The sequence below is a fragment of the Mirounga leonina genome, unplaced genomic scaffold (assembly GCF_011800145.1).
Source record: "Mirounga leonina isolate KUSES-001 unplaced genomic scaffold, KU_Mleo_1.0 Mir_174, whole genome shotgun sequence".
NCBI classification, from domain to species: Eukaryota; Metazoa; Chordata; class Mammalia; order Carnivora; family Phocidae; genus Mirounga; species Mirounga leonina.
In genome coordinates, this window is record NW_023270451.1 from 84,100,805 (window position 1) to 84,124,724 (window position 23,920).

Below are 23,920 nucleotides of genomic sequence, written 5' to 3' on the forward strand. Positions count from 1 at the left end.
GAGTTCAAGACCAAGATGCCAGCATGGCTGGGTTCTGGTGGGGACTCTCTTCCTGGCTTACAGACGCTGCCTTCTCGCTGTTTCCTCATATGGCAGAGAGAGACAGCAATCTCTCCGGTGTCTCTTCTTGTAAAGACACTAATCCCATCATGAGAACCCCATCCTCATGATCTCGTCTAAACCTAACTACCTCCCAAAGGCCCCACATCTAAATAACGTCACATAGGGGTTACATACAAATTTGGGGGTAAAAAATTCCATCCATAGCACTTCACCTCGCTACCGCCTACCCCTTAATTCAGTTCAGGTGCCATTTCCTCAGGAAATCCTTGACTAACCATCCCGTAGATTCCCACCACCATACTCTAGACAGTGACAAAGTGTGCGTTAGTGGGGTCTTGTGCTTACCTCTTTCCTTGCACTTGTGTCTTTATTTTATAGTTATCTGTTTCTGGTCAGTTTCCCCAATAGACTATAAGCTCCTCGAAGGCAAAGTTTTGTTTCATTCAGCTGTGCATTCCCAAACCTCGCACAGTGCCTGGCACGGGGCAGGCAACCAATGATGCTTTTTGAATGAATGTTAAAAAAAAAAAAAAAAAAAAAATTTCCCTCCTAGATTAAATAAAATCTGAAACCTTCAAGGCTGACGCTGGCCCTAAAAGTGAGAGGGAACAGACGCAAGAACAGGCATTCTCACAGCCCAAAGAGAACGGTTTGCCCTCAATGCAGGGTCTGGGAGAGCGTGGTGCGGGAGCTACCTAATAACCACCGCCCTCCAGCGAGGCGGGAAGGGCGGAGAGCGAGCTGCTCGGCGCCCAATCAGGGCCCAGCATTTCGGGAACCAATAGCTGTTTGAGAGCCGCTTAACTAGGCGGGACTACGCTTCCCGTGATGCCCCGCCGTGTAGGGCCAAGCGGCTGCCGTAAAGCGGTTCGCTCGGTACGGCTCTAGTCCCCGCCGCTCGCCTTTGCCGGCACAGGGAGCGCTCCCGCTCTCCCGACGAGGGAGAGCAAGTTCCTGGCCGTGCTCCCTCCCCGTCCGGGCGCCCTGCCCTCCGGGGGCCCGGGTCCCCAAGGTGGTCGCGGCGGCGGCATCCTCAGGCCAGGCCGCGGGGGGAGGGGGCGGACTGGAGGCAGTGGCGGGGTCAGCACCGGCCACCGCAAGCGGGGCCATGGAGCCCAGGGAGTCGGGGAAGGTAGGCCTGGAAGGGCCCTGGGGCCGCCCTCTCCCCTCCGGTGGATCCCTGACCTGGGCTCCGGCGAGGCGGGCGCTACGGGCGGAGTCCCCGCTGATGAGCCAGCCTTGCAGGGAAGGACTCGCCCGCTCGCCCGCCACCTCTTCCCTCCGCACTCGGGCGGCCTTCTCCCCGCGGGTGTCGCAGGGAGGAGCGAACGCACCGGCCCCGAGCCCCGCGCGGCCTCGTTGCCCCCCTCCCTCTCCCGCTGGCCGAGCCGCCTTCTGCCCAGTGGCCCGCTCGGTTGATACTGGGGTGGGTGACCCGCTCAGTGTAATGATGTGAAGGTGCTTCCTGTTGTCCCACACCTCCGTCGGGAGTTTCGAAGGGGCCCAGCGTATTTTAAGGCTGGTTAAGACCGAAGTGGAAGCCAAGGGGTATGGGGTTACGGAGAGGCAGGGTAAGGGTTTGGCCTTGACTACGTAGATCCCCCTTCCCAAGAAAGGGCTGAGAAGAAAAAGAAGGCATCTGGCGTATTTCCTGCCCACTTAAAGTTGCTAGCTTATCTACTTCGTATAGTAGTAGAATCGCCTGGAAGCATATTCCATAAACTTCCTTCAGGCTTGGGGCAGGAGGCTGTGAGCTGGAAGAAAAGGTGGGAGGAAGTGCTTGACAGTAGAGTGAAGTGGGTTTGACAGGATTGCCAGAGCTCAGAGGCAGTGTCGAAGAAAAGACCAGCTTGGTTGTAGGCATTTGATTTGGAGACAGTGGCAACCTCTTGGGACCAAGATCTTTCTGGATGTTCTTTGCTGCCTGCTTCCAGTTCTTGAGGATTGCTTCTTTGGAGCAAAGGGAATTCCTTCCACGTATTTTCCAGTGTGTATTGAGTCTCCTTAAAAAAAAAAAAGTTAATAAACATGTGATCAGTGGTTTACTGTGAGGGAGATGGTGGAATACAGGATAAACAAGAAGTGACCACATTCCCTGAGGAGTTCTTCCCACAGATCTGACTTTAATAACTAGGACAAGCCTGGAAGGCTTGTCCCATAGACGAAAGAGAGAAAGGATAATGAGGTTATTATTCACGCTGTAGCTTCTCCTGAAAAGGCTGGGAAGGACTGAGTTAACAAAAGAAGGTACCCCTTACTTAAGCCTCTCTTCCACACTCCCTCCCCTTCACAAGCTACAGGGATGCATTTAACAGTTGAAACAACCAAAGTAAACAGTCTAAGACAAATAAAGCTCAACGGAACCTAACTAAAAGATTGAAGGTGAACTGTGTGCCAGCCTTATGTTAAGCACTACAGGGGATATCAAAGAAGTAAAGGAAATGGCCCTTACTCTCAGGTAATATCCCTGGATTCGTTTTGACTGAACCAAGTTTGGGGAGCAAAATGTAATGGGGAAGAAGGATCATAAGCAATTGGCACTGAAAGTTGGAATTAGTAATTTGAGGTTGATTTCAAGCTATTCTGTTTAGTTGTAGGCTTTCTTAGCTTCTGTTACCACATTTTATTTTATTTTCTGTTTTTGGGAGAGAGAGAGAGAGATTATGTGGAAGAGGGGCAAAGGCAGAGGGAGAAAGAATCTTAAGCAGGCTCCATGTGCATAGCCCCATGCAAGGCTTGATGACCCTGAGATCATGACCTAAGCTGAAATCAAGAGTCAGTTGTTTAATTGACTGAGCCATCCAGGTACCCCTAGGCTTTCTTGGCTTTTAATGGGAGAAGAGAGAAATGTAAACATTTTGGGAGGTAGGGGAGAGATTTGATGTCCTCTTTAGGCCCAACCACTAACTGAAAACCCTGGGGACTGGAACTTTCACTCTAGATTCTAATCTTGATTGCAGGGTGTCTCAAAAAGATGCTCACCCTTCCACAGTGTGTCAGTTTCCTAACCTGGGAAATTAGAAGGTTATCCAAAGATGAAATAAAGTGATTGCAAAACAAACTGGCAGTGTTAGATATCTTGCAAATGAGTGGCAGCACCTAGGTTGGGTAGAATGTCTGTGTTATATTAAAGTTCCCTTGTGAGTATATATATACATGATTGGCTCAAGCCTGGGAGACTGGGGGTCTACTTGAGGTAGTGGCTTGGTCTATTGTTAGTATCTTCCTTTGGTGCTATTTTGTGATATTTATTAACTAAAAGCAGTCTTGGGCTATTGGATTGGGTGTGGGGTATCTTGCTTGCCATTGGCAGAATAATGGATAGAAGTCAAAGACTTGCCGCCATCACTCTATCCCATTATCCTGTTTTATTTTCTTCCCAGCCCTCATTACTATATAAAATTCTCATATTTATTTATTTACATGTGTGCTGACTTTACTCTGTGCTATATCCCCAGCTAGGACAGTGGAGCCGCATCTGGCATTTCATAAGTTCTCAGTATTTTTGGAATGAATGACTCATAAAATAGCATCATTCCAGGAGCCCTTCTGCTACAGGGTGTGAATGCTCTGAAGAACACTGCAGTCTGAACCTCCTGTGCCCTCTGGGAGACATTTGATTTTTGGTGCTGCCAAATAGGAGTATTTATCGTGTATGTATTTACTGCCTCCGCATTTCTGGTTCCTACCCCCTCTGTCTTTTCCATGGAAGTGGTCATTCTGATCTCATTTTTCTCTGGGCCCAGTTCTGTTATTGCACTTATATCATTGATGCCTGTCACCTCCTGATAGATTTTAATCTCCTTAACAATAGTGGTTTTGTTTTCCATGTCTTAGGATCACCATGCACCAAACACGTGAGAAACAATAGTAAATGTATGTTGAATGAAGTAATTAAGTGCCTATGAAAAACTGTCTGCATAATGTGGTGGGGGGACGGGGTAGGTGATGGTGAAGAGGTTATAAAATAAGCCAGTCAGCCTAGGCTTCCCGAGTACCTCCAGCTCCATGAGGGATGCAAAGGCTTCCTTGCATAAATCAGGTGGTTAGGGAATCCCTCTTGAAGGAGATGGAAGGTGAATAGGACCCTGATGAGTGGGTAGACTAAGTAGGTAGGAGGAAATAGGCAGAGTCAGGGAATCTAAAGGTTGGGTGTGTAGAGGGAAGAAAGGTGCAAGATATGTTAAGTGATTGCAATTACACTAATCTATCTGCAATAGAGATTCCAGGTGGAGCTAAAGTTAGGAAGGTGGGTTATGTTCAGATAGAGGGAACTTGGTGCTGGCCTATGTCAGAGTTCTGCCCTATAGACAGTGGGAACCAGTAAAATAGAACATCCAGAGATATTCTTTGTTTTATATTATAGATAAGAAATTGCTCTTATTCAAGATTTGTGTTTTCTTTACATTGGAATCAGAAGGCTCTTGCCACATATTGGTTAAAAGAGAAATACCAGAGTTAGGGCAGTCACTCTTGTTGGGAAGACACTTCTTTATTATCTAAGCATTCAGTCCTGCCCGTACTCTTTATCCTTGTGGATGCTAAAGCTAAAGTGATGGATCTCTTGGCTTTCATTATAAGCCCACCTGTTCCCTCAGGAAGAAGGGGGGTTGGGCATCAATAGGGAGTCCTGCTTGTCCTTGGTCACAAGTTTAACCTGTCCCAGTCGGAACAGCTTGCTTGCTAGTCCTGGTGTACAGTAATCATCCTGGGATCTGCCTTCAGTATGATCTCAAATGTTCTCTTCCCCCTTCCCCATGTTGGCTCTCCTTAGCCCATTTATTTTTTTTAGATTTTTAAAAATTTATTTATTTGACAGAGAGAGAGAGACAGTGAGAGTGGGAACACAAGCAGGAAGAGTGGGAAAGGGGGAAGCAGGCTTCCCGCTGAGCAGAGAGCCCGATGCGGGGCTCAATCCCAGGACCCTGAGCTGAAGGCAGATGCTTAACGACTGAGCCACCCAGGCGGCCCTCCTTAGCCCATTTCTTATGTGTACCCCTTTCCTGTCTGACTGCCTTGTTTCGTGGAGCCCATCTTCCACCAGGATTTTGGAAATATAATCACATTTTGCTTTGGAAGATACTCTAAGAGCAAATAGTTATTTAAAACGTACACATTTGGCAGGGACAGTTCTATTTTTTTAAATTTTATTATTGAAATATAGTTGCCATACAATGTTATATTTGTTTCAGATATACAAACATAGTGATTGGAAAATTCTATACATTACTCAGTGCTCACTGCAAGTGAGGTTACCATCTGCCACCACACAACATCATTAAATATTATTGACTATATTCCCCATTCTGTATTGTTCATCCCCATGTCTAATTTATTTTATTACTGGAAGTTTGTACCTCTTAATCCCTTTCACTTATTTCTCCCACCACCATCCCTCCATCCCTCTGGCAACCATCAGTTTGTTCTCTGTGTTTATGAGTCTGTTTCAGTTTTTTTGTTAATTTGTTTTGTTTCTTAGATTCCACATACAAATTAAGTCATTCTATTCGTCTTTTTTGTCTGACTTATTTCACCTAGCATAATACCCTCTAGGTCCATCCATGTTGTCACAATGGCAAGATCTCATTCTTTTTTATGGCTGAGCAATATGTATATAAAACATCTTCATCCATTCATCTATCAATGGACACGGGTTGCTTCCATATCTTGGCTATTATAAATAATGCTTTAATAAGCATGGGGGTGCATATATCTTTTTGAATTAGTACTTTTGCTTTCTTTGGGTTAATACCCAATAGTGGAATTATGGATCATATAGTATTTCTATTTTTAATTTTTTGAGGACCCCACCCATACTGTTTTCCACAGTGGCTGCACCAATTTACATTCCTACCAACAGTGCATGAGTGTTCTCTTTTCTTTATATCCTCACCAGTACTTGTTATTTCTTGTCTTTTTTCTTTTAAGATTTTTAAATTTTTAAGTAGTCTCTACACCCATTATGGGGCTCAAACTCACAACCCCAGGATCAAGAGTCACATGCTCTACTGACTGAGCCAGCCAGGTGCCCGTGTTATTTCTTGTCTTTTTGGTACTAGCCATTCTGACTGGTGTGAGGTGATCTTTCATTGTGGTTTGATTTGTATTTCCCTGATGATGAGTGATGTTGAACATATTTTCATGTGCCTGTTGGCCATCTATATGTCTTCTTTGGAAAAATGTCTATCCAAATCCTCTGTGCATTTTTTGATCAGATTTTTTTTGGTGTTTACTTGTGTAAGTTCTTTATGTATTTTGGATATTAACCAGATATATCATTTACAAATATCTTCTCCCATTCAATAGGTTGCCTTTTTGTTTTGTTGATGGTTTCCTTGCTGTGCAAAAGCTTTTTATTTTGGTATGGTCCCAATAGTTTATTTTTGCTCTTACTTCCCTTGCCTGAGGAGATATCTGTAAATATGTTGCTAAGGTTGATGTCCAAGAGATTACTGCCTATGTTTTGCCTTAGGAGTTTTATATGATTTCAGTTCTCGTGTTTAGGTCTTTTATCCATTTTGAAGTTTTTTGTGTATTGTGTAAGAAAGTGGTCCAGTTTCATTCTTTTGCATGTAGTTGTCCAGTTTTCCCAGCACCGTTTATTGAAAAGTCTGTCTTTTCTCCATTATATATACTTGCCTCCTTTGTCATAAGTTCATTGACCATATATGAGAAGGTTTATTTCTGGGCTGTCTATCCTGTTCTGTTGATCTATGTGTCTATTTTTGTGCCAGTACCATACTGTTTAGATTACTATAGCTTTGTAATATATCTTTATCTTGAAATCTGGGATTGTGATACCTCCAACTTTCATCTTTTTTCTCAAGATTGCTTTGGTTATTCTAGGTCTTCGAGGTCTTTTGTGATTCCATACAAATTTTAGCATTATTTGTTCTAGTTCTATGAAAAGTGCTGATGGTTTCTTTCTTTTTTTTTTAATTTTATTTTATTATGTTATGTTAGTCACCATATATTACATCATTAGTTTTTGATGTAGTGTTCCATGATTCATTGTTTGCTATAACACCCAGTGCTCCATTCAATACGTGCCCTCCTTAATACCCATCACCGGGCTAACCCATCCCCCAACCCCCTCCCCTCTAAAACCCTCAGTTTGTTTCTCAGAGTCCATAGTCTCTCATAGTTCGTCTCCCCCTTCATTTTCCCCTTCCTACTATCTTCTTTTTCTTTTTTTTTTAACATAAAATGTATTATTTGTTTCAGAGGTACAGGTCTGTGATTCATCAGTCTTACACAATTCACAGTGCTCACCGTAGCACATACCGTCCCCAATGTCCGTCACCCAGCCACCCCATCCCTCCCACCCCCACCACTCCAGCAACCCTCAGTTTGTTTCCTGAGATTAAGAATTCCTCATATCAGTGAGATCATGATACTTGTCTTTCTCTGATTGACTTATTTCGCTTAGCATAATACCCTCTAGTTCCATCCACATTGTTGCAAATGGCAAGATTTCAGGTTTTTGATGGCTGCATAATATTCCATTGTATATATATTCCACATCTTCTTTATCCATTCATCTGTTGATGGACATCTTGGCTCTTTCCATAGTTTGGCTATTGTGGACATTGCTGCTATAAACATTTGGGTGCACATACCCCTTCAGATCACTACATTTGTATCTTTGGGGTAAATACCCAGTAGTGCAGTTGCTGGATTATAGGGTAGCTCTATTTTCAACTTTCTGAGGAACCTCCATACTGTTTTCCAGAGTGGCTGCAATGCTGGTGGTTTCTTGATATGGATTACATTGAATCTGTAGATTGCTTTGGGTAATATGGACATTTTAACAGTATTGATTCTTTCAATCCATGAGCATAGTATACTTTTCCATTTGTGTGTGTGTGGTCTTCATTTCTTTCATCAATGCCTTATAGTTTTCTATTCCTAAGTCTTTTATTTATTTATTTTTTTGGTTCAATTGTAAATGGAATTGTTTTCATGATTTCTCTTTCTGCTACTTTGTTATTAGTGTAGAGAAATGCAACAGATTTCTGTATATTAATTTTGTATCCTGCAACTTCACAGAATTCATTTATTAGTTCTAATAGCTTTTTGGTGGAATCTTTAGGGTTTTCTATGTGTAGTGTCATGTCATCTGCAAATAGTGACAGCTTTACTTCTTCCTTACTAATTTGGATGCCTTTATTTCTTTTTCTTGTCTGATTGCTGCAGCTAGGGCTTCTGGTACTACATTGAACAACAGTGGTAAAAGTGGACATCCTTGTCTTGTTTCTGATCTTAGAGGAAAAGCTTTCAGTTTTTCATCACTGAATATGATGTTAACTGTGGGTTTTTCATATAAGGCCTTTATTATGTTGAGATATGTTCCCTCTAAACCTACTTTGTTGAGAGTTTTTATCACGAATGGATGTTTATTTTGTCAAACGCTTTTTATGCATCTATTCAGATGATACCACTTTTAGCCTTCCTTTTGTTAATGTGACGTATCACATTGATTGATTTGTGAATATTTAACTGTCCTTGCATCTCTGGAATAGATCCCATTTGATTGTGGTGAATGATGTTTTTTAATGTATTGTTGAATTTGGTTTGCTAGTATTTGTTGAGGATTTTTGCCTATGTTGATCAGGGATATTGGCCTGTAGTTCTCTTTGTTTGTGGTGTCTTTGTCTGGTTTTGGTTAATGCTGGTCTCATAAAATGAATTGGGAGGTTTTCCTTCCTTTTCTATTTTTTAGAATTTTGAGAAGAATAGGTATTAACTCTTCTTTAAATGTTTGGTAGAATTCACCTGTGAAGCCATCGGGTCCTGGACTTTTGTTTATTAGGAGTTTTTTGATTACTGAATAAATTTCATTCCTAGTACTCAGTCTGTTCAAATTTTCTATTTCTTCCTGATTCAGTTTTGGAAGATTGTATGTTTCTAGGAATTTCTCCATTTCTTCTAGGTTGTTCAATTGTTGACATATAATTTTTTATTGTATTCTCTTATAATCCTTTCTATTTCTGTGGTATCTATTGTTATTTCTCCTCTCTCATTTCTGATTTTATTTGTTTGAGTCTTCTCTCTTTTTTTCTTGATGAGTTTGGCTGAAGGTTTATCCATTTTGTTTATCTTTTCAAAGAACCAGTTCTTGGTTTCATTGATCTTTTCTATTTTTTTTTTTGTCTCTATTTCATTTATTTTCACTCCGGTCTTAATAATTTCATTTCTTTGGGCTTTGTTTCTATTTCTTTTTCTAGTCCCTTTAGGCATAAGGTTAGATTGTTTGAGATTTTTCTTGTTTCTTGAGGTAGGCCTGTATCACTATAAACTTCCCTCTTACCTTGCTTTTGCTATGTCCCAAAGATTTTGGATCATTGTGTTTCCAAACCATTTTTATTTTTAAAACTGTTCATTCATACATACTTATAGACAAAAGACTGGAAGGTTACATACCAAATGTCAATAGTACTTCTTGTTTTAGTAAGGGGGTTGTGGGTGATCTTAACACTTTTTTTCTGCTCACTGTCTAAATTTCCTGCAGTGAACATGTATTGACTCATAAGAAAAGTACTCGAATTATTTTTTTAAGTATACAACTCAACAGTGACTGGTAAGAATTATCTGTATTGTTTTTCTCAAGAAGTTTCTACTGTTGAAGTTAAAACAGATATTTCATGTGCTTGAAATTTGACCATAAAGTTACAAGGCGATTTTAGACAAATATACTAGAACTTGTCCTAGATGGAAAAGAATGTGTCCCTTTCACAGTTGTCACTCTGGAAGGACTTCTACTTACCCCAAGATACTGTTTCCCAAGATGTTGTTTTGCTTTGGCGGTGGGGAATTTATTTTTTGTTAATAATTTTATTTATTAAACTAGGTGATAAATGTTCATGGTATGAAATTAAAAGGATAAACAGAGCAATGGTTTATATTTCCTTTTCTGGTTATTTCTTTTATAAGGGTTTGTTGCATGGCCACAGTAGCTTACCTCTCTGAGGCTACGATGATAGTTTTATTTTTGTAAAGTTTTCTTCTCCATGCCTCATGTTCATTTCCTCAGTTCCTGCCTGCTTCTTGTCCCTGCAACTGTCTGTTTTGGTCTCTTCAGCCCTGTGAGAGACTTTCCTCAGATGTCTGGTTGTCAAGCTGTTAGCTAACACTTAATAGTCAGAAACCCAAATTCTAACTGGAAGCTCTGAGCCCATAGAAGGGAGGCTTGTCAGCGCAGAGCCGTGCAGGGGAATCTGGACAGTCTTTTGTTGGAGAACAGCGTCCCACCCAACCCCTTCTTGTGGTCTTAGCCTTACTGCCTTCACTCCCAGGATGGAGGTTCTTGGTGCTGCAGATCCTGAGCCTTTTTTGGATTTTCTGGCATAAATTGGGTTGTTTCTCAATTTGTCTGCTGCTGGGTGAGGATTTGATTTTCTTGGATCTGCTCAGTTATTTTTCATGTGCTTTTCAGTTCCCAAAATCATATTACTTTTGTCCTCTTGTTTTGTTTCCCACCCTGGTGGGGATTTTGCTTTGGAGTGTTTTGGTGGGGAAGGTATCTTCTAAATTCACAGGAAGGATACAAAATTCAGTGTACTTGTTCAATCTGCCATCTTATTCCAGTACTCCCCAAAATATTTCCTGAACCCCATACCCTTTTTTGGCAGAACAGAGCCACTTTACAAGCCCCATGGGATATAGTTCTCCACTCCAAAGCTTTGTCTATCTTGATCACTGATTTCATTGACAGACATAGTTCTGAATGACTTTCAACTGTTTCTAGGAATCAGATACATCCTCCTTACCAGGTTCAAGATTTTGTACAAGAATGTGCCGTAAGTTGTTGCTGAGGCCCTGGCTGAGAAGTGCTGCGTACTGGGGAGGGAAAGAGCATGTTAGGGAAAGGATAATGGAATCCCTGAGTCAGCTTTCTTGATGACTCCCATTTTGGTGTGTGACCCTTCCTAGAAGAGAGTCATTCCCACTGTGATTTGGACCCAGGAGGTGAGAGAGGTGGGGTGTGGATCTTATATGGAGATGGACAGTGCCCCTCCCCCAATCTGATAGGTTCCCAGAGTACAGGTGCCTTCAAGTGGTCATGAACACAGGTGTGGAAGGCTAATCTAAGGAGGAAGTTGGAAGTTGGCTTGTGTCATTTTTCCCTCCAGGCTCCTGTGACGTTTGATGACATCACCGTATACTTGCTTCAGGAAGAATGGATGCTGCTGAGTCAGCAACAGAGGGAGATCTGTGGTTCTGACAAGCTGGTGGCACCACTAGGTATGGGTTTCTTTTCACTTTCCTGCCACCTGAATCTAGATCAGCATTCCAGATTGTATTCAACTATGACATACTTGAGAATTTTCTGGACTCCTACCGTTTTTTTTCAGACCTGTTTACATTATTCATCTGCTCAGTCCCATATGTAACTTAACTGCACGTGGATTCACATCCCACCCTTTCTCTTCTCCCCTTCAATTGGCCAAGAGAAGTGGGGAAGTCGGGCATGTCAAGGCTGGACCTTGATGCCTCACCATATCACAGGGTGCCAGGTGGGAAGCTCCACCTGTGGTCTGTGGAGCTGCAGGGTGGATTTTGTTTCAGGTGCCCATAGGGCCCTGGGAAGTAGTGAGTGGTGGTAGAAAGAGGATCATCTGGTATGTGGGAATCTGCTCTTAATCCCAGCCTCCACCACATGACACTGGTGTGCCTTCGACCAAACCCTTTCACTTTTTTTTTTTAAGACTTTATTTAGAGAGAGAGTGTGTGCGTACGGAAGGGGAGGGAGAGAGAGAACCTCCGGCTGACTCCGTGCTGAGCGCAGAGCCCAACACCAGGCTTGATCACACAACCCTGAGATCATGACCTGAGCCGAAACAGAGTCAGATGCTTAATGAACTGAGCCACCCAGGTGCCCCAAACCCTCTCACTTTTTAAGCCTTGGTTTCCTTCAGAGGGCTGTCATAGAGGCTTAATGAGATAAAACAACTTCAAACTTGGTGCCCATGTAGGTATTTTTCATCTTTTCTGTTTTCTGAGGGTCTTTTCTCTGCTCCTGTGGGTAGACTTTCGGTACCATGGACAGAGGTGATGGTCGTTCAGCTGTGGGTACAACATACATACTATTTTCTCAGTTCGCCTCGATGACCACCTGCTGTACCTTTCTCTTCTTGTCATGTTGGCCCCTGTCCAAGGCTAATGGGAGCAACAGTCTCAGCTCTCTGTGGGTGGAGGGATTGCAGCTGGGTTGGGTCTTTTCCCATGCCTGCCAAAACCAGTTTGAAAACTTCTGATTCTTTTAAACCAGAAGTTGCAGAGTAGCAGCTCATGGGCCTTTTTTTTGGCTTTCATCACTTTTGCTTGGTTTCTTTACAATTAAAAAAAAATTTTTTTTAAGCTTATTTAAGTAATCTCTACACCTAACATGGGGCTTGAACTGACGACCCTGAGATCAAGAGCCACACGCTCTTCTGACTGAGCCAGCCGGGTGCCTCAGTTTCTTTACAATATTTAATAAGTTGTCAATATTTAACCTGTGGGAACTTTCACATGGAATTATGATTTCTGGTTTTTCTTGAAAAGCAGGACAGTCTGGCTATGCTGACCCTGAGTTCCACATGGTGGCCTCCCCCTGGGGGAGAGCAGCGGCTGCCCCCACACACAGGTCACCACAGCCTCCTCATCTGGCCTGGTTTCCTCAGTTATGTTATCAGTCTGACCCCTCTCAGCATTTGAGTTTATGAGCCTCTCTTCTGAACCAGTAGTTTTCATACCTCTTCAGCCTCAAAAGGGGCACAGAGCCTTGCTTGTGCCCCTCCTTGCATTCACTCAGACCCCCATTCTTTTGGGGACCTCATGGATATCTGAGTTTCTGTCTGAGTTTCCAAACCACTGTGCTAAAGCATCGAGATTCCTACCTGTGTCCTTGACCAATTATCTTACAGTGCGGAGAGGATGTCCCAGGTAGACCCTTCCTTAATGTTGTGATGTGACCTGGATCCAAGACTTCATAAGTGCTTCTCTCTGTTCCTGACTCAGGACTAACTATTGCCAACCCAGAGCTGTTCTACAAGTTTGAGCAAGGGCCAGAGCCATGGCTAGGCAATGTCCAGGGCCAGAGGAATGTCCTGAGCCACCACCCAGCTAAGTGTGGATCCACACCGGAGGAGGGGTGCTAGCTGGAGAGAGGGAGCAGAAAGATGGGCACTAGGACTCCTGTCTCATCCTTGGCCTCTCCCTGTTCTCTGCCAACTCACTCACACGAATGCTGTCCTTCCCCAGCCACCACCTTATCTGAAATATGCACACCTCCCTCAATATCGTCCTCCAACCTCTCCATCTCCCTTTATTTTATTTCTTCCTGAGAGTATATGTTGATTTATAATTCTATATGCGAAGTTCCATGGAGGCATGACTTTGTCTTGTTGACTCCTATAGTCCCAGTGCTGAGACCAATGCCTGGCGTACGGCAGTTGCATGATAAATAATCACTGAATGAATGAACAGATGTTTGTTAAATTCTAGGGATTTATCTTGGCTTTTCTCCTCTGAGAAGCCTGTCCTGTTGAGGGACTGGCTTGGCTAGAGTCAGGCCAGGTGACATCTTGTCATTAGATGAGATGGTTGAGTGGAGCAGCCCCCACTGTAGGAGAAAAGGGAGGCCAGCTCTTACAGGAGCCGACTCACAGGCATCTGCTGTCCCCTGTGATCTGTCTCAGAGGGACCATAGGGAGCCCGAGACTTAAGAGATACTAATTTATTTTGTTTTCCAATGCTTGGCTCTTTTAAAAAAATATTTTATTTATTTATTTGACAGAGAGAGCGCATGTGCACAAGCAGGGGGAATGGCAGGCAGAAAGAGAGGGAGAAGCAGGCTCCCTGCTGAGCAGGGAGCCCGATGTGGGGCTCCATCCCAGAACCCTGGGATCATGACCTGAGCCGAAGGCAGACCGACTGAGCCACCCAGGCACCCCCAATGCTTGGCTCTTAATTTTGACCCGGCTTTCTCTTTATTAGCCATTTTGTGCTCCTGAGTTGGCTACAATTGGAGCAAATACCATTGAGTCCTTGGCCACTGGGCATCTGCACTTACGTTGATGCACAAGAAATGGCTCTGGAGGATTTTAGAGCTGTCTAAGCTGCGTTTCAACTTAGGAGTGAATAAAGAAACTTCTAGTTTAGCTTGAGGAAGAAAAATATTAGTGAGTTCATGAGAGTTGTTGCCTCTTTGGAAGGGCTGTGGTGTGAGAGAGGACTTGTGTTTCTCTGGAGGGCTGAAGTAGAGACCCTGGGTGGAAGTTACTTAAAAGTGGAGCACAGCTAAAGGCAAACTCTGGGGACCAAAACCATCTACCTAGGAGGTGGTAGGTGGTACCCTTGCCCGAAAGGTACGTGAGCAAAGTGCAAATGCCTGTCTGGCAGGGGTGCTGGAGAAGGGGATTCCTGCTGAGGATGGAGTTGCAGGATTTGGCTTTAATTATCTTCCTTAACTGACATTTTATTAAGTTCAGCGTTCTTATCCATAAGTAAGTTGGAACTCCTGAAGATGGTTGCACTATCTTAGGTTGCAGAGATGAAACTGTAGAGATCTTTTTGGCCAGGCGTATCTGCCCTTTAAACTTCAAAAAGGGGGAGATGCTTAAAGTTCATTTGATTGTCTTCTGGGTCAGGTGAGGTGGGCCTGGGGAGCTAGGGGTCTGAAAGGAGAGAATTCCAAGTAGAGCCTGGGCCACTCTTGTGTGTGATTTCCAGCTCTCATATTTGCTACACCGAGAGGCCCATGAGGTGCAGTGGCTCTAACTATAGGATTTCTGAGCAAATTGCGTTGGTCTCTTTTCTCTAAAGGGAAAAACGAGATGGGCTGCATGGAAGAAAAGGACTCACGAAGTCCTGCCAGAGAAGCCGGACTAGATCTGCCCCCACAGAAGAAAGCCTGTCTTTCCCACTTCAGCACAGAGCGTGGCAACATTGAGGTAGACTGTACAGGGAAAAGCAAAAAGCCCTTGAAGTCCCGCTCTATCCAGAAGTCTTGGTTTGTGCAGTTCCCATGGCTGGTCATGAATGAGGAGCAGACGGCTCTCTTTTGCGCTGCTTGCCGCGAATACCCATCTGTCAGGGACAAACGGTCAAGATTAATAGAAGGTTATACAGGACCATTCAAGGTGGAGACTCTCAAATACCACGCCAAGAGCAAAGCTCACCTGTTCTGCGTCAATGCCTTGGCAGCACGGGACCCCATCTGGGCGGACCGTTTCCAGAGCGTCCGAGAGGAATCTGGAGATGTCCTGGCCAGCCCTGAGCACCTCTTTACGGCAGACTATCCCATATTGTACCCCCCGGGGCCTCTGGGAGCCTATGATAACATGGCCCAGCTCCTGCCCAGCCCAAGAGCTGACCTGGAGGACCCTGGGGGGAATGGAGCATGTCCTACATTGTATCTAGACTGCATTTCTGAGTTGAGGCAAAAAGAAACTGCTGATGATACCCACAGGTCCTCAAATGTCAACGTTTTGCGTGATGCTGCTGAACCCGGTGGCCAGGTAATGTGTTTGTAATGATTGCTGTGTCTCAAGGGGAAGGATTCCATACTAGCAACAACACGTGTTGCGTGACAATGACGGGAAAATTACAATAGCCATACCCGCTGCAAACATTATAATGTTCTAGACCCTAACATCCTTCGGTGCACTAGGCGTTTTATGTGCTTTACTAGTGTTACCTCATTAATTAATTTATTTAAAGATTTTCTTTCTTTATTTTAGAAAGAGAGAGCACGCATGGGGGGAGGAGCAGAGGGAGAGGGAGAGAGAATCTCAAGCAGACTCCCTGCTGAGCGTGGAGCCCATGCGGGGCTTGATCTTACCACTCTGAGATCATGACCTGAGCCAAAATCAAGAGTCAGTGATTAACCAACTGAACCACCCAGGCACCCTCTGTTATTTATTTAAGACAACAGCCCTATTCTTTTCTTTTTTTTCTTTTTAAAGATTTTATTTATTTGAGAGAGAACACATGAGAGGGGGGAGGGTCAGAGGGAGAAGCAGACTCCCCGCCGAGCAGGGAGCCCGATGCGGGACTCGATCCAGGGACTCCAGGATCATGACCCCAGCCGAAGGCAGTCGCTTAACCAACTGAGCCACCCAGGCGCCCCAGCCCTGTTATTTTCATCTCCTTTCGCAGATAACAAAACATAATTAGTGGGACAGAACGTTCCAACATCTGATATAAAGAAAACTTCTTAAGTTCAGGACGATAACCTTTATCCAGAATCCAAAACAGTCACAGAACTCAATAAATAATACGTGACCACGGAACAACCACAGAGCTCTTAAATAATTTCTAAAATGCTTTTAACTTTAACTTCAGAATCATGCAGCAGCGTTAAACACTGCAGAACTTCCTCACACGCGTTGTTTTATGTAATGTTTTTGATGCTGCTCTGAGGCTGGTGGAGCAAGTCCTAGTACCTCGTCTTGTTGGGAGGACACAGAGCGTGGGAGGACTGACCTGGCCAGAGCCCAAGGGCTCGTGGTGCGCCTGCGCTGGAGCGTGGCCACCAGCCGGCGGCACCGCCCCTCCACTCCCTGCGCACGCGCACACGGGGCCGGAAGCTCTAGCGCTCACCTCGCGGGTACCTTGTGAGTTCTAGTTCTTTGCAAAGGTGGCTGTAAGGAACCTTGTGTGAACTGGAATTTTGATTAACGACATCCTTCATTTCTCAACTATTTCATATAAGCAAGATTTTACTAGAAACCATTTTGAGTACCCCTTGGGTATTCCCATGAGAATAGCTCAGCTGTTCCTCAGGCCACACATCATAAGGGCCCAGCCAAAGTTAGTAAGCTTGAATTTTTCCAGAATCTAGAAAAGTGACGAAGCTCATTTCTCTTCATGTTCATGTTCCTTCTACTTTTTAGTATTAGAAGCTAATAAATAGGTCTAACCGTTTATATTTGAATTCCTTTAGCAATAAGGCATGTGTCAACCGAGTCACTGAATACAAGCATCTTTCGTTCTTCTGTACTACTTCTTTTTTCTTCCTCTCCCAGTGGGAAATCTTAGCAGGTGCTAGAGGCAGATGGTCACCATTGTAGTCATGGATGAGTAGAAGGCACCGCCTTAGGACTGTATAGGGCAAGGTGCAGTCATAAGGCTCTGCCAGGACCCCTGTTCTTCAGTGCATTTTTATTTCCTCCTAAGAGACCCTAGATCAGACTGAGGCTCTTTTTTTTTTTTTTTTTTTTTGGCCTACTAACTCTGGGCCTCACAAATTTGCTTCTCTGACTTTCGATGGATACATTAATTCCTCAGTTACATCTGGGCCTCTTGGCAAGCCTCCCAAGGGAAATAGGCCTCGAGAAGGACCCTAAAAGTATCACGCTGGGTGTCTGGCGTAAGAGGCGTATTGAGTGACTACTGCTCTTTGTTGCAGGATCCTTCTGAAGAGGGGCTGTTTGAGGAGGTTCCTGTGGTGTTTGAGGAGCTCCCGGTGGTGTTTGAGGATGTGGCGGTGTATTTCACCCGGGAGGAGTGGGGCATGCTAGTCAAGCGGCAGAAGGAGCTGTACAGAGACGTGATGCGGATGAATTATGAGCTGTTGGCTTCCCTGGGTAAAGATTCACGTAGACCTTTGTTCGCCACCATCATCTGACATGGGAAACCCACAAGGGCAGCTGTGGCTTGTGGTCATCTTCCCATTTCTGCCCTCTCCCTGTACATAGACAGAGAGAGAGATTATATTTTTTGCACCCCAGAACTCTCCCTGCCTTGGGATACAGTACTTTATCCACTCTTCATCCATCTCTCCATCATCCATCCTCCACCAAACATTTATTGACTACCCCCTATGTGCCAGATGGACACAAATGAAGCAAGGTCTCTGCTTTCAGGGGGCTAGCAGGTTTTCGGGAGAGACAGACACTTGAATGAGAAACTCTGAAAATAACACAAGCGCCGTAAAAGAAGTTCAGGAAAAGTGCCCTGAGGCTGCTGAGGAAGGATGATTTCATTTTGCTGGCTGTTGGAGGGAGGGATCAGGAAAGTCTTTATAGGGTATGATATGTTTTAACTGAGTGGGGCAGGGGACAGGACAGGTGGACAGGGAGAAGGAAGGGCATCTGGACATGCCAGAGGGAGGGACGGCATGGGCAGAGGCGTGGAGGCGCCTCTCCTTCTTCTATGCCAGGGCTGTTTCCTCGTGCCCAGGGGCCAGGCAGTGTTGGTGGGCTTGGCCCAGGTGTTACTAGTGGGGGCACTGGAGAAAGATGAACATAATAGAGCTTGTTACCTTCTCAGAAGAGTGCTCTCTCTTGCATCTACCTCTTGGTCTCTTTGCCTTCTGTTTCCGTCAGATACCCAGGGTTTTCATCAAAAAGGGAAGGCAGGGGGCGTCAAAAAGGGAAGACAACTTTTCATCTTAGAAAGCTCTTATTTACTTACTAGCATATCTGGTAACAGCAACCTTCCAGAAGAGGCTGCTGTGCATGACTTAGGAATACAGCAGCAATCTGCATCCTGACTTCTACGGGATAAGAACTAAGAATATCTGTGATTTTACTGATGTCCTAGCCCTTGGTTTATACCACCCTTTCATGCGCAGCTAAAACATGGATTATTTTCTGCACATTCCCGACCCGTATGCTTGTTTTTATCATTGTTTATCATTTTTAAATGGCTCCCCAAACATTCAGAAATGATGTAAAAACTGGTTTCTTTTGCGACAATAGAGGTGTCCTCATGCCCTCGGCCGAGGGCACTTGTATGAAGTACGCCTTCAAAGAGCATCACTTCCCCTGGCACTGTTTAAAAGCAATGAGAATGAAGGGAAATCCATTTTTAAGAAGTACACACCCACTTACAAGAAGTTGGCTTTTGCTTGAAAGGAATGCGCACTAGTGATGTGCTTTGCCCTGGGGACCCCTGTGGAAAGCAGCGGGTGACTGGTATTGAGCACGGGGTGTCTCCCGACGCTGGGGCTGGCCGAGCTCCATGTAAGCACTTGGTCAGTTTCTTTTTAACTTATGTAAGTGAGGAAAGGGGGAACTCTTCGCTCCCTGGGGGAAATAAGGGACAGTTCAGTCTGGGTTATGTTTTGTTTGGATGAACAGTAAGTATAATCAGAGGAAGGGTAATTAAGTTTGCTTGAGGGTTGCAGCTAGGAGTCAGGGAAGGCTTTATAGAGAACGGGGCTGTCCTCGTCAGTCATCTGTGGGACTAAAACGGGTACAGAAGTCTGGAAACAGAGTTGCATGTGTGATCCCTTTTTGTGACTTTAATTAGGTCTTCAGTGATTATCCTTTAATTGCTGTCTGATTTAGACAGTTTTCATGTGTGAAGTATAAAACTTTAAGGAGAGGGCGCCTGGGTGGCTCAGTTGGTTGGGCGACTGCCTTCGGCTCAGGTCATGATCCTGGAGTCCCTGGATCGAGTCCCGCATCGGGCTCCCTGCTTGGCGGGGAGTCTGCTTCTCCCTCTGACCCTCCCCCCTCTCATGTGCTCTTTCTCTCTCATTCTCTCTGTCTCAAATAAATAAATAAAATCTTAAAAAAAAAAAAAAAACTTTAAGGAGACTTCAGAATATAACTGGGGCCAAACAAAAATGATTTGTATGTTTAAATATGAACTTTTAAAGGACATTGAGCTGATCACTGGGATATAAAACAGTGTTGAAATACAGTGCAGGTGCTATTTTGCTTTGGTGAGTGTTTTTTCTCCCACATTGCATCCTCCTGTGACAACCACTTTAAGAGTTGAGAATCAAATAGTATTTGGTGCTATCTTTCAATTATTATTATTATTATTTTTACAAATAGGACTTCTCCTTGGAGTGAACTTAAATTTTGAAAAAGAAAATCCCATCATAATTTTCACAGCCAAGAAAAGTTCTTTTGGCCTTTGAACAAAATCTCCCATCCATTTTTAATGTTTCTTATATTTTGTCTTAAAATACTGTGTGTGATCTGCTTATACTGGGTGTTTCAGGAAGCTTCTGTGTCTTTATTTTATTCTTATGTCTGGAAATCATAACAGCGGCTCCTGCTGGTCACTGAGTATCTACTGTGTGCAGGTCCTGTGTTGAGTCTCATATATATATCCTCTCTAATCCTTAAACCAAACCTCTCAGGCAGGTAGTAGTAGTCTTTTCAGATGAGAAAACAGACCAGGGAATCCCAGCCATCTAGCTGGAAAACAGAGAAACTGAAATTCTTTCTATTCTGTGCATTGTGTGTGCCTTACACTCCTTACACTTCCTGCTTGTGGATGTTTACTGCCAACCGGACTCCATCTCTTTCTGTTTCAAGATTTGTGCTAATCATGTTGTTAATATATTATTATTATTATTATTATTATTATTATTATTATTATTATTATTATTATTATACACCAGGTATAAGACGAGATTATTTAAGACTTCAGTGTAAGAATTTTCTAAAAGTCTTCACTCCCATCCCCAGTCCCCCTTGCAGGAGGTTGCTAGTTTTCCCGGCTCTTTCAGACCTTCTGTGCAGGTCGCTGTTAGCTCCCTCCCTCCACGAGAACTGGCTGGAGAAAGGGGACTGGCTGCCCCCAGTGATCAGTTCACGTTGCTGCAGCTCAGCTCAGCTTAGGTGGTGGGACATCAGGGTCTGCTGGTCATCGTGCTGTTGATTTCCTGTTGCTCAGATCCTTTGAGGAAACCCAGCTAATTCTTCCATTGCTCTTGTTAGGGTTTGCAACTAGTAGATTTGTTCTTTTAGATTTTATAATTGTTTTACCTGTTCTTAAAAAGACAGTCTCAATTTGATGTGGTCAGACTTAGTATTAATTTCTGTCAGATGTTTGGCAGTTAAATTGCATGGACCGAAGCTTTTCAACAGATGGAGTGTTTCCAGGGGAGGTCCACTCACCTGTCACACCCTCCTTGGCTTCATCGGCTGTCTTATCAATAGGACTGAACATGTAGAGGACAGTCACTTTGTTTATGGAGGAAAAAAGAGGTGTGTGTTTTGTTTTTAACACTTTCCTTTTTTTTTTTTTGCACAGAACTTTTACCTTTGTTATCAGCTACTGAGCTATGAGATACAAACCAGTCAAAAACATTAAAGTTGCTTGAAGCAGGTGTGTACGTTTACACTACACAGAAGCCAGAGTCCTATCTTCTGATCCCAAAGCCATCCCTCTGGGGAAGGATGGCCTCAGCTAGGGGGTAAAGGAACACCGTTAAGTTACAATAGTAAGAGTCTCATCCACCTAGGAAAGTAGTCAACAACTGCAGCCGCGTTTCTTATGGGCACCAAAAACTTATGTGAAATCAGTTTTTATTTTTTTATTTTAAGATTTTATTTTATTTATTTATTTGAGACAGAGAGAATGAGAGACAGAGAGCATGAGAGGGAGGAGGGTCAGAGGGAGAAGCAGACTCCCTGCCGAGCAGGGAGCCCGATGCGGGACTCGATCCCGGGACTCCAGGATCATGACCTGAGCCGAAGGCAGTCGCTTAACCAACTGAGCCACCCAGGCGCCCTGAAATCAGTTTTTAAAGGTTCTCTTAATCATTAAGTTTTCAAATGAAAACAGGAACCCCACTTCCCCCATAGGCATTCCAGCTCACTACCCAAGAGACTTGAGCACTTCTGTTAAGGCAACTGGGAGCCCACCCTAGCTTTGAATGGTGACTTCTGCCCAGTGTGTGACCTGTCCTTCGTTCACCAGTAAATGCAATCCAACAGAACATGCCATGGGGGAAACAGGAGTTTATGCAGTGCTGCCCTCTGATAAAAAGGGAACACAGCCCTCAAAGCAAAAGGCCACGGAGGGCTCCCTGAGAATCCAGTAGATCCAAGAGAAGTAGTGTATAAGCCAATGAGAGCGCCCAGCTTCCAAGAACTGTTAAAGGGGCTTCCAGAGTCAGTCTGTCCCATTCATGGCACACCTTTGCTCTGATTCTTGCTCACTACAAACCCCTCTGGAAAGAGGGGTTTGTTTCTAAGTCTAGAACTTCAGCGCAGGGCTGAGAGACCTCATGAAGTATTCTTCTCCGTGTCCAGCCATCTTTGGCAGCTCTCCTCATAATGCTTTCACCTTCCCACTCCCCTGTGGAGAGACAGAAGGACAGGTGATGGGAGAACCTGGGCTCACACTCAAAGGAGATGGACAAGCTCGGCTGCCCAGGGTCAACTGCTCTGGCCTCATAGTCTCTAATCATTAGTCTCTTAGGAGCAACAGAGAACTGGAAAGCAGCAGAATTTAGAGCAGGATGTTTTTAACACTTTCCTATTTCAGCCTTTTCTTACGTAGACTTGTTTATTTAGAGCTATTTATCATTCTACAGAGTTTCTGACTATTTTATTTCTGTACTTTATTTTTTTAATAATTTTATTTATTTATTTGAGAGAGAGACAGAGAGAGAGTGAGAGAGAGAGCACAAGCAGGGTGAGGGGCAGAGGGAGAAGCAGGCTCCCTGCTGAGCAGGGAGCCCGATGCGGGACTTGATCCCAGGATTCTGGGATTATGACCTGAGCTGAAGGCAGACGCTTAACCGACTGAGCCACCCAGATGCCCCTCTTTCCATACTTTAAATTCTGGTTTCAGACTTTGGTCATATTTGATGACGTCTCTTGCTTTCCCCCAGAAAGAAAACTCAATTAGATTCCATTGTTAAGAAACTAATATTTGTCAGTAACGAAAGTAGACATGCCAGTAGAGGGACTTGGTGGAATCCCTTGTTTTTATTAGTAAAAGTGTCATTACATGCTAAGTGGCAGGTCGTGCGCTTCAGGTGGGCAGTGCCTTTTCTACAGGTGAGGTCATCAACTACAGCTAGACGTCACAGAGCTGGGGCCAGAAGTCACGCCTCTAGGCGGAAACCAAAACTGAGTGGGCGGGCCCTCAGTGAGAGATGAGCAGGAGTTCAGATGCTGTGTAGGAGGCCACTGCTGCATGGTGGGCCGGATGTGATGGCCCCCAAGTCGGGGCACTGCAGGAGCTGGGAGAGAACCAAGGCAGGGCGCCAGCTGTCTCCCAGTGATTCACGGGTATGGCCTGCCAGCCTTGGGGTGGAAGGGTTAGAAGTCTGTGTTTAAGCCAAACCATTTTTATGGACTTTATGGAATGCGCGTGTGTGTGCGCGCGTGTGCATACACTCACTACAGTTAGGTCCCCTTCGCCATTTTTCCATTACTAAGACTTAGAAAAATCTGTTTGAAATTTCCCTCTGTTCACTCGTTCTGAAGGGGACAAAAAGAAAAGGTTTTGGGCAAGATTTTAGCCACAGCTTCCAGGAAGTCCAGTTGGGGTGCACAATTCCTGGGGCCAGTGTGGTGGTGGCGGGGCAGGCAGAGGTGGCCGATCCCCAAGGAAGATATAAATGAGGTGCACAGATTTGGGGATATTCAACCTCCTGTGTGTTTCCAGTTATTTACAGATATTTCTTCATAATTACTTTTTTTATCTACGTAGTTCTAACAATACTTAAACCAAAAATGACAGTACCCTGTCCCACCTTTCTCTGTTGCTGGGTCCTCCTCTCCAGGGGCTCTTAGCTGCATCCTCTAGTAATGTGCCTCATGATTTCTAAGAAATACGCACAGACATTATTTTCAAAAGAGCGAACCTCATAGGATGCACTCAGAAAACAGCTTTATTCTTTCCCATCACTACTTGTTTGGATCAGCTCTGTGCAGCTTTTTTTCCTCACCCTTTGGGTTGTCAAAAGAAAATTCAGGGAGCTTTACTTGATACGAATACCATATTGAGCAAGAAAGGAGCTGTTCATGAACAGGGAGACTTCAAACCCAAGGTGGTTAAGAGCTTGGCTCTCGACATTTAAAGCTCAGTTTATAAAATATGAAGGAGGGAGTACTTCGGGTTTGTTTTTTTTGTTTTTTTAACTGTGATTGGTTACTAGAAATTTAGA

General features: G+C 44.3%; 1 protein-coding gene across 4 annotated transcripts in view; it reads left to right on the forward strand.

Annotated features, from left to right (window-relative positions):
* Positions 1-891: 891 nt before the first annotated feature.
* ZNF862 (zinc finger protein 862) overlaps positions 892-23,920 on the forward strand; it is a 35,123-nt gene continuing 12,094 nt past the window's right edge. Inside the window, exons 1-4 of one of the 4 annotated variants that reach the window (XM_035021352.1) lie at positions 892-1,195; positions 11,196-11,307; positions 14,872-15,566; positions 17,459-17,636. In XM_035021352.1, coding sequence (XP_034877243.1) covers positions 1,172-1,195; positions 11,196-11,307; positions 14,872-15,566; positions 17,459-17,636 — 1,009 coding nt within the window. In that variant the 5' untranslated portion in view covers positions 892-1,171. Of the gene's footprint in view, positions 1,196-1,812; positions 3,717-11,195; positions 11,308-14,871; positions 15,567-17,458; positions 17,637-23,920 lie in introns of those variants that run through there. The other 3 variants (XM_035021353.1, XM_035021354.1, XM_035021355.1) reach the window with 3 other exon arrangements.